The sequence below is a fragment of the Neophocaena asiaeorientalis genome, unplaced genomic scaffold, assembly GCF_003031525.2.
Source record: "Neophocaena asiaeorientalis asiaeorientalis breed wild unplaced genomic scaffold, Neophocaena_asiaeorientalis_V1.1 scaffold79, whole genome shotgun sequence".
In the NCBI taxonomy this organism is placed as follows: Eukaryota; Metazoa; Chordata; class Mammalia; order Artiodactyla; family Phocoenidae; genus Neophocaena; species Neophocaena asiaeorientalis.
The window spans coordinates 4919278-4929638 of record NW_020175402.1 but is presented as its reverse complement, the minus strand read 5'-3'; the positions used below and the strand labels follow the sequence as shown (position 1 = coordinate 4929638).

General features: G+C 55.4%; 1 protein-coding gene across 1 annotated transcript; it reads left to right on the top strand.

Moving 5' to 3' along the window:
• The first annotated feature begins 242 nt into the window (after positions 1–242).
• On the top strand, positions 243–7101 carry TENT5B (terminal nucleotidyltransferase 5B). Its single transcript, XM_024766809.1, has 2 exons — positions 243–678; positions 5208–7101. The coding sequence occupies exons 1-2, from the start codon at positions 415–417 to the stop codon at positions 6228–6230; spliced, it is 1287 nt and encodes a 428-aa protein (XP_024622577.1). The 5' UTR covers positions 243–414; the 3' UTR covers positions 6231–7101.
• Positions 7102–10361: the final 3260 nt, after the last annotated feature.

Genomic DNA, 10361 nt, shown 5'->3' with positions numbered 1-10361 from the left:
TCACCGAGAAGAGAAGTTCTTTAAGGACCAAAGGAGGGAATTCTGCCGGAGAAGGAGGGCGGGGCAGGGGCGTGCCTTCCAGCCAATCGGAATCTTCCTGGCGACCAGTGGCTCACGTACAAAGCTCTGCTGATCAATGGTAGGAGCGTCGAGAGGCGGGGCGGTTCCCGCTGTGTGACAGCAGCCGGCACCAATCGCCGTGTCGCCCGCGGCCTATAAGAGTCGGCTGGGCCCCAGGCCACAAGCTTTAGAGTCTGTTGGTCCTTGCCGTCGGAGGTGTACCCTGGGTTTGCCTCGCTGTCGCTGCCGTCCGGCCCCGCGCCCTCCGCGTTGGCCCCGGCCCAGCCGCTCTCCCTGCCCTCTTCCCCTTAACCGCCCTCCGGTTTCTGCCGTCGGGGCCCCGGGGCCGGGCCAATGATGCCTTCGGAAAGCGGAGCGGAGAGCCCAGACCGAGCGGCTGCACAGGTGGAGACCGCTGCGGCCTCGGCGATGGCTACGGCCGCCCCGGCAGGCGGCGGCCCCGACCCGGAGGCTGCATCGGCCTCCCTCGGACGGCACCTGAGTGGGCTGAGTTGGCCGCAGGTGAAGCGGCTGGATGCGCTCCTGAGCGAACCGATTCCCATTCATGGGCGCGGCAACTTCCCCACGCTGAGCGTGCAGCCCCGGCAGATCGTGCAGGTGAGAGGCGCTGGGCGGGGATATGGGGCTGAGGCTCTCGTGGCTGGGAGGCTCCCGGAGTCTGTTCGATTTGCTGGAAAGCTAAGAAAACAAGGCTCAGAGAAGGACAGGGGCTGTAACAAAATCGCACGACATTGATGGTAGTCCATACCCTCCTCCCCCTGCACCTCATACTCTCTCCCCACTTGACTTTCCCGTCCCCCGCCCCTTAAGGAGCCCCAATTCCGCTCGGACCATTCACCTAGGCCCTGGCTGGGAGAGGGGTGGGAAATAGGGAGGGACCTGGCCGTGAAGGAAGAACAACCCCGCCTGCAGGGACAACAGATGCCAGGCAACCCTGGGTGGGTAGGTGTACATGCTTGAGTCCAAAATAGTTCTTTTCATCTCTAAATCGTCATCCTCGGGTCTCACTCTCTACCTCTTCCCTCTCTCAAGGTTCTAGGAGCAGACTCTGTCCTGTGTTCCCACAGCACATGGCTCAAGAGCCCCCTCGCTAGGTGGGAAAGCTGAGAAATTCCAGCAAGGACTCCCTCTCAAGTAGGGTTGTGGCAGGAGGAAATTAAGCGCCAGTCCAGCTCTGATGCCTGCATGCTGGAGGGCAACATCAGGTGTCCAATTTAGGTGTTTCTCTCCCTCCCCAAGATTGGAAATGAGGGCCGAGTCTCTGGCCCCAAGCCCCACCTCTCTCCTGAGGAGCAGAAGAGAATTCTCTCCTCTTCCACAGACTCCCTCTTCCCTTTACCTGACTCTCAACAACCCTAAAATTGCTCTTTCACCTGTTAGCCCAGGCACTGTCATGCCCTGAAATACCAGAAGATGGTCATTATTGTATGCATTTTATAGCTGGGGAAGCTGAGGCCCCAAGAGGGGCAGCGAGTTGCCTAAGATTACCTAGAGGGGAAAATCAAACCCAGAGAATCTTGGGTCTTCCCAGGAGTCGGTTACTGCAGGTTCAAGGTTTTCCCACCTCTTCCCTAGTTCCCAAGACTCAACTTCTAGGTGTTAGCAGATAGAAGGAGCCAGAAAATCTAGCCACAATTCCTGCATATTCCTACCAGCAGATGAACTTTCTTTCTGGGGAAGTGAACCATACAAGCCAGGTGAAGCAGGCCACCACCCTACTCCTTCTGCCTTAGCTTCCACAGAGGCGGAGTGGTGCTTGCTGGGGGATTACCTCGCCCTCCCTCCCAAGGAATGGGAGGGGGTGGGGACAGATTCCCCAGGGCTGACTCATCGGTGGTGCTCACTGAGGCATTTCTTGGCTGCCCCACTGTCATGGGGTAATTAGGAAACCAGTTGAGGCTTTTCTCCCCTTGACAGGTCATGGGGTAATTAGGAAACCAGTTGAGACTCTTCTCCCCTTGACAGTCAGGTCAACCTTGGGGCCCCAAATGCTGTAACTCTAGGACTATTGTCCCAGGCATGAGCCCAGTGTGGCAATTCACCTCTGCACCATGCACTGCCCTGGAGGGGAAGTCCCTGCCCCTATCAGTATGGTCCAAACTGCCTTTACTGGTGTCTGCTCTGTGCCAGGCCCTGTTCAGGACACTAGGGGCATAGATGTGACTGGGACCCAGCCTCCCTGCCTTCCAGCCAGGTGGGGGAGACTGCCAGTCAATAGGAGCTGACTCTACAATGTGATAATAGTACAATGTACTACTGTCCTAGACTAGGGTCAGAAATATCACAAAACAGGGAGCAGCCGGCTGTGGTGGGGAGGGGGAAGTGGCGACTTCAGAGTTGGACTGGGAGGTTGGACATCTGGCTTCAGGGCCTAGACAGTTGTCAATTCCCTTTGCTGGGCCCAATGTCCCTATTTGTTCAATGAGGATGGGTTGAACTGCTCTCCAACGCCCCTTCTGCTTCCAGAATCCAAAGGAAACAGGTGCCTTCACCTGGTGTGAAGAAAGTCCATCTCCTGGCAGGAACCCACGGCTGGCAGCTTCACAAACTATTGGGATATGTGTGTGTGTGTGTGTGTGTGTGTGTGTGTGTGTGTGTGTGTGTGTGGTGGGGGTGCTTGTTGTTGATTTTGGGCTTCTCACTAGTGCTGAGTTGTCCGATGGTTCAAGAATTGGAAACTTTCTCCCTCTCTACCCCCACAAGATTTTCCTCCAGCAGTGATCTGGGCAGTTAGAGATGCTATTCTTGCTTGTCCCTGGGCTAGAGGGACCCACTCTCCTGTAGGAGGCCCCCTGCTCCTGGACTGGTTTTAATTAAGTTTAGCCACTTATTGGCTGTGTGACCCTAAACAAGTCCTTTGCCCTCTCTGGGTCCAGAGGATTGAATCAGACTCTGATCTCTCCAGCTGCAGCTAGAGAGCGGCTCTGGATTCAAGTTTTGTAAGCCTGCTGGCTGATAGCACCTATGGTCTCCCTGCAGGTCTCAGCAACAGCCTGGGAGCAGAGTGGTTTGGGGGAGGGCCTTGGTACAGAAGAAAGGAAGGTGCAGCCACTGCCCCCTCCATGGCTGGAAAGTCTGATTCAGGAGGCTCCAAGCTGCCCTGCAGTCCTTGGGTGTGGTGGTATCTATCTGGGGACTGCCTGCCAAGCTGGCTGTAGTCACACCTGGGAAAAAGACAACAGCCGCTGGCTGGCTGGCTGACACGGCCGGCCCCACGGCCTGACACAGGCGATTTAACAAGGGTACTCCTACCTACTCACCAGGCCAGATGCCATGCCCTAGGGTGGGCATCAGCCTGGGGGCAGGAGCTGGCACTGAGTAAGGCCCAGTCAGCTCTAATGGGACTTGGAGAGGGGGCTGGTCTACTTTGCAGGTCTGCCAGTGTCCTTAGGACAAAGTCTTTGGCCCAGTTCTCCCCTTGGCCTACATGGGCACAGCTGCCAGCTGCCAGAGTGTGGGTTAGAAGTCCCACAGGCTGGACTGCAACAACTGGCCCCTTACTTCCAGCCTCCCCCATCTGCCTGGCCAGGCTTCCCCAACCCCCACTCTCCTGCTCCCTAGCTACTCTGGCCCTGGGCTTCAGTGATTGGAGGGTTGCCCTCACTTTGAAATTTTGAAAAGGAGAGAGGATTAGAACCCTACTTTCTGGCCTCTGCTCCTTCCAAACCCTGGGTTGGTAATGTGGTAGAAAGAAGATAGACTTTGGAGTCAGCCATACCTGGATCACCTCTGGGTGATCTTGGGCAGGTAACTTCACTCCTCAGTTTCCCCATCTATAACTTGGAGATTTTAAAGATCTATTCCCCATAGATTCTGGTAAGAAGGTCCAATGCCTGGCACCCAATAGGTGTCGAGCCAATATTCCTCTTCCCCTGCCCCAGCTGCCTGGCCCCGCAGGTCCCTGATGGCCAGATGTTTCCACCGCCATAGCCATGATAATACCTTTCCCTAGTCAGGGTCCTCCTCCTGGAAGCTTTCTGGAGGGAGCCGCCCGCCTCAGATTGCCCCACTGCAGCTTGCCTCCTCAGCACTTACGTGCATTCTTTGTAGTAATTCCCTGGGAGGCCTGAAGAGCAGCCGGGTCTGGAGCTGACTTGGCAGCAAGGCGGGGTTGCAGAATCGCTCAGGGTAAGAATGCTGCCTGGTCACTTTCAGTGTGTGAAGTACTCTGGGATGCTGAGAACACTGAATGTCCGGGTCCAGGGATTTTGACCCATCCCCTCACCCAAGAGCAGAAAGAGTTTGGGTTTCAGCGTCCAGCCCTGCCATTTCTGAACGGCTTCCTCTCTGAGCCTTAAGTGTTTTACCACTATAAGCCTCAGTTTCCTCATCTGTAAAATTAGTCTAATATTTACCTCACTGTGTCCTTGTAAAGATAGATGAATGTGTCATAGTCAAAAGAGCACGCATGGACTTGAGAATCCACCTGTCCTGGGTTCTAGTCTCAGCCCGACTACTCTCTGACTTTGGACATGACCCCTCTGTGCCTCGGGTTCTCCATCTGTAAACTGGAGTAATAATACTCAAACAGGATTATTGTGAGCATTAATGTAGTAATGCGTGTGAACAGCCAGTTACATTCCCAGCACATTTGAGCAGTTTGCATCATGTCTGGCACAAAACGAAGTGTTTTGTTTTAGAGAGGTGGAAGTTTTAGAGAGGTGGAATTGCATACTGGTTAAGACATGAACTCTGAGTTTAATTCCCAGCTCTGCATTCACCAGCTGTGTGACTTTGGGCAAGTTACTTGGCTCCTCTGTGCTTCCATTTCCCCATCTGTAGAGTGGGAGTAATAATACCCACCTCATAGAGGCACTGGAAGATTTACGTGAGTTTATATCCTAATGTATAAAGGACCTAATGTATAAAGGATCAGGACCTGGCATTTAGTAAATTCTGTGCACGGCTGTGTTATCACTATTGCTGAGTCATTCCTCCAAATGGGCCACTCTCTAGATTAGGAAATAGAGGCTTAGGTTTAGAGAATTAAATGATTTTCCAAAGGCACAACAGCTGATAAGTGGTCAACAGTGGTTGATGTCGCTGTGATTATTACGTGGAAGCCCACAGCGGACCCCAGGGGCCCAGGTCGCTGATACCTCGCCCTCCTGCCACCCCCTCTGCAGGTTGTCCGCAGCAGCCTGGAGGAGCAGGGACTGCGCGTGCACGGTGTGCGGCTGCACGGGTCGGCCGCCAGCCACGTGCTGCACCCCGAGAGTGGCCTGGGCTACAAGGACCTGGACCTGGTGTTCCGCGTGGACCTGCGCAGCGAGGCGTCTTTCCAGCTGACCAAAGAGGTGGTGCTGGCCTGCCTGCTGGACTTCCTGCCGGCCGGCGTGAGCCGGGCCAAGATCACACCCCTGACACTCAAGGAGGCTTATGTGCAGAAGCTGGTGAAAGTGTGCACAGACACGGACCGCTGGAGCCTCATCTCGTTGTCCAACAAGAGCGGTAAGAACGTGGAGCTCAAGTTCGTGGATTCGGTCAGGCGCCAATTCGAGTTTAGCATAGACTCCTTCCAGATCCTCCTGGACTCCCTGCTGCTCTTCAGCCAGTGCTCCTCCACACCCATGTCCGAGGCCTTCCACCCCACGGTGACAGGCGAGAGCCTGTACGGGGACTTCGCAGAGGCCCTGGACCACCTGCGGCACCGCGTCATCGCCACACGCAGTCCCGAAGAGATCCGAGGGGGCGGCCTCCTCAAGTACTGCCACTTGCTGGTGCGGGGCTTACGGCCGCGGCCCAGCACCGACGTGAGTGCCCTGCAGCGCTACATGTGCTCCCGCTTCTTCATCGACTTCCCGGACCTGGCTGAGCAGCAGCGCATGCTGGAGCGCTACCTCGAGGCCCACTTCAGCGGGGCCGACTCGGCGCGCCGCTACGCCTGCCTGGTGACGCTGCACCGGGTGGTCAACGAGAGCACAGTGTGCCTCATGAGCCACGAGCGCCGCCAGACACTGGCCCTCATCGCCACGCTGGCGCTCCAGGCGCTGGCCGAGCAGGGCCCGGCGGCCGTGGCCTCCCTGGCCTGGCGCTCCCCAGTCCCTGATGGGGTCGTGCCCACCACTGTCAATTACTATGTGACCCCCGTGCAGCCTCTGCTGTCCCGGGCCCACGCCTCCTATCCCACCTGGCTGCCTTGTAACTGACTCAGACCCTGGCCAGAAAGGACTAGGCCTCTGCAGATGGAGTGGGGCCTCCAGAAGTGCATGGAGAACATGACCAGAGACAGGCAGCCTGTGCCAGGTAGCCCAGCACTGCTGCAGGGTTGGGCCTTAAACTGAACAGACCAGACTCCTCCCCCGAGTGAAGCCCCTGTGGGCTGAAGGCCAAGCTTAGATTCTTGGTAAATGGACCTTTTGGTTATTTGCACTACACTTTTGGACCAGCATGATTGTGGGGTGCAGGGGAAATTCGTCTTGGGGGTCAATTGCCTTCAGGAGACAAAGAATGTTTGGGATGGTAGCTTCAATGCCTGTCATCTCAGGTTGATTTCTGTGGCCTAGAAGGGGTCTTTTTTGGGTAGGGCCAGCCCACAGTGGAACCAGCAGCCTCCGAGGGCCTGCAGCCCACACAGTGGCTAAAATATGGTATGTTATGGGAACTACTCACTTTGGGTTGGGCTGGGCCACTAACTAGGAGGAGGGAAACTGAGGCATGAGGCAGATAGGTTTGGAAAGGGATAGGTTTAGCTTAGTCCCCTAACACCCCTACCCCAAGCTGTCGGTTGAGGTGTGAGGTGGACAGGAACTAAGCAGACTGGGGTGGGACACAGCCCATGCCCCTGCCGGGGTACAGCTCCCTTCCCCCATGTCCTGAGGAGCCCTCCTGCCTGGGAGCTTGTTCTCCAGAGGGTGCTGGGTCCAAAGTAGCCACAGTCAAGTGCTCCCACCCCACTGGCCTGGTTACAGGATCCTTACATGGGGGAGGAGAGCCACACCCCACTTCCCTTCCCATCCCTCTGTATTTGCTACTATTTAGCACTCTTAACACCTGCCAATAAAGATTGTCTACACTGAACCTAGTACCATGCTTTCTCCTGGGAGAAGGACCTTCCACAGTCTGTGGGATCTGTGGCCGCTTCCCCCAGCCTGAGTCTGGCTTGTATTATAGGAGGGGACATTTGGCAAGAGGAGACATTTGGAGGGCAGGGTCTGAGTCCTGGGCTGTAGCTGGGGAATGCTCCTCCTTCCCCCAGCACCAGCCCAGCTTGGCAACTGTCCTAGGAGCCCCTGTCCACACAGGTGTGACTTGTCCCTGGACATCACCTCAGCAAGTCTCTTGCTAAAGAGCAAATATTTCAATGTTTCCTACCTGGAGTCCTAATGACCCTGGACCTGGCCTCACACTCCAGTGCTCACCCCAGCCCTGCTCACCCTTCCCTAACCCTTCCCAGGAAGCAGGTGGAGAACAAGCAGGGTGAGTCTGGACTGGAGACCCACCCCCTAGTGGTGGCAGCTGGGACTGGGGGGCTTCTAGGACCCTCAGAGCCAGAGCCGAGGCTTGGCCTCCTTGGTGGGAAAGGCTCCCTCAATCCTCCAGCTTCCTCTCTCACCCCCTACTGCTGATGGACATACTCTGGCTTGCCCTAAGCAGGTCCCCTGGAGGGGCAGGGACTCTCCTTTCCAAACGCATCTGGGGCCTGTCTGGGAGTGAGTGCCAGCTACCAGCCATAAGCTCTCAAGCAGGCTGATGCCTCAGGGCATCAGCCACTCACAGGCCTGGATGCTGCCCACTGTTTACCCCGCCTCTTTGATCCAAGGGTTGCAAAGTCCTTAACATATTCAGCCTCATTAGTGTCCTCTGAAGTGCTGGCTTTGATGGTTCCAGCCAGGGTGGAAAAAACAAGGCCGCAGAGGAGGCCCCTGGTCAACTGGGTGAGTCCAGCCATCTCACCTGCTCACTGGGTCCCTGCTGGGCTCAGAATGGCTGGAAGGATGAGTGGAAAGGCTTTCTTTGCTTGGTGACTGAAAGCAGCCTCCCACCCCACGCTGGCCGTGCCTACCCAACTAGGGTCCTGGGATGGGGGGACTAAATTGGTCCCAGCTCCTGCTTTGGGCATGAGGGGAATGCTCCCAATGTAAGCACACAGGCTTAGCTTGTTGGGGTGGGGAGTGGGGTTCACCTGGACGTGCTCGTTTCAGAGGGGAGAGAGCCAGAAAGCCACGGCACATGCATGTGTGCCAGCCACCCCTCCAGGGGTGGGAACACATCAGCAAACAAAGGACCAAGATCCCTACCCTTGTGAGGCTTACATTCTAATGGGGTAGAAAGAAAATAAACTAAATTATATAGTCTTAGAAGGTCAGCAATGGCTAAAAATATACATAGCAAGGTAAGGGACTGGAAGTGCTGGGTCTGCAATTTTAAAAAGGGTGAACCTCCTTTAAAGGGTGACATTTGATTGGACAAAGACTTAAAGACAGTGTGAAGCAAGCCATGCGGATGTCTGGGGAAAGAGCATTCTGGGCGGAGGGGACTTGGCAATGTACAGATGCTCCCGGCAGGTGTGTCTGGGGAAGGGCACACGCGCCTGATGGTGTCCTGCTGACCTCGTGCAGGCGCGTGCGTTCCCTGTGAGGCTTGGGAGACAGGATTTTCCCACTAACAACTATCACTTTGCTAAGTTCTCCCCAACCACACCCTCTCAGTGCACCCTCCCAACACCTCCAGGAGAGAAGAGCAAGAATTTCCATTTTACAGACAAGGAAACATGCCAGAGAGGTCAGAGAGGCTTGTCTGCCCCCAGGGCCACTGCTGTTAACCCCTGCACCGTCCTACACTCTGATTTCACGTGGATGAGCGTGACAGTATGTCTCCTGTACATACATGTGACAGAAAAAGAGTTTGCATTACTGTTTGCCAAGTTTGTACATTTTCTTAATGCAACTGTGACACCGGCCATGGCTTGTGGTGACTATGTCAGGGGCCCATGTGGCAGCAGGTGTGCCCGGGGGTGTGTTTGGGAGAGGTGTAGTGTTTCCGGGTGTGAAAAAAACACTGACTCAGTGGTTGGCATTGTTCTCTCATGGACAGTTCCTGCAGCCGTCTAAGATGCCAGGACAGGAAGGAATCAAGAACTGGGAATCAGAGCCAGAGAGGGGAAGGCTGAGGGAGTAAATACCCATGCCCCATCCCCAACCCCACAGTGCTCTCCAAGCAACAGTCCGCTCTCCTGCTGTGACCCATGGTGGGTGCGGGGAGCTCCAGAGGGGGAAAAAAGCCTTGCAGTGAACGTTAGGGAATGGAAGATAATGCCCTCAGACAGTTGCATATGTCAGCCCTTCCAGTCCCACCCTCCGCCCTTCTTCAGGCTCTGTGACCTTGGGAGGCTGACCTCTACGGACTGTGCACCAATGGCCCCCTTGTTCCCTACCTCTCTGTTGGGTTCAGCCAGTGAGAGTCCCCAGCAGGAGATACTGGAGGGAGGAGGAGAATAAGGTGTTTATTCCCCCTGCTCCCTTCCCATCAGGTCACCGTGGTTGCCTACATCTCTCAACCAGAGACCACTGCTCCCGTCAGGGGCCCTCTCCACACAGCTGCACTCTCCGGGTCCATGTGCCCTCCCCTCCCCTCCCCTCCCCTCTCCTCTCTTACCCCTTCAGGCCCAGGAGTTGTAATGGCTTCTCCCTGTTGCTAGCCCTGGAGAGCTGCATATACCTTGTTAGTTTCTTAAGCCCATCCCCCATCTTTGGAAATCGTCCCTTTTTAAGTCTCTGCCCAGTTTGAGGGTGCTGTGTCTCCTGCTGCGAGCCTGAGTGACAGACAGGTCCATCCATTCACCAGCACGGTCACACACAATCCTCCACGGATCCCCATGCTGCCATGTTATCGCAAACGCGCTCGCATCCCTTTGTGTGTAGTTTCCTCAACACATCCTTATTTGGGGAAGACTCCATAAAGAGGGTCAACTTTGAGCCAGGTCAAGGGAGAAGCCAGCCTACAAATCAGTAAGCAGGCCCAGATTGCCAAACGAAACTAAACAGAAGCTGCTCACGGAACTGCCAGCTTAAAGAGCCGTGACAGACACACAAAGAGGAAAGGCGGCAACGCCACTCACAGAGTAAACCTCAAAACCACGCGTGCTTGTCTCACATCACTGAGATTTATTCTTCCTGGATGTATACATCAAGGAACTGACCCTATATGCGTTCATTTTGCGGAACTCTACAAGTTCTGGGTTCTGTGTGAGTCAGTGTGGCCCCCTTCCTTCTACCATCAGGATATTTGAATAAATGTGCTCCCTTTTTTCATTTAAAACTTAGAATTATGTTGCCAAC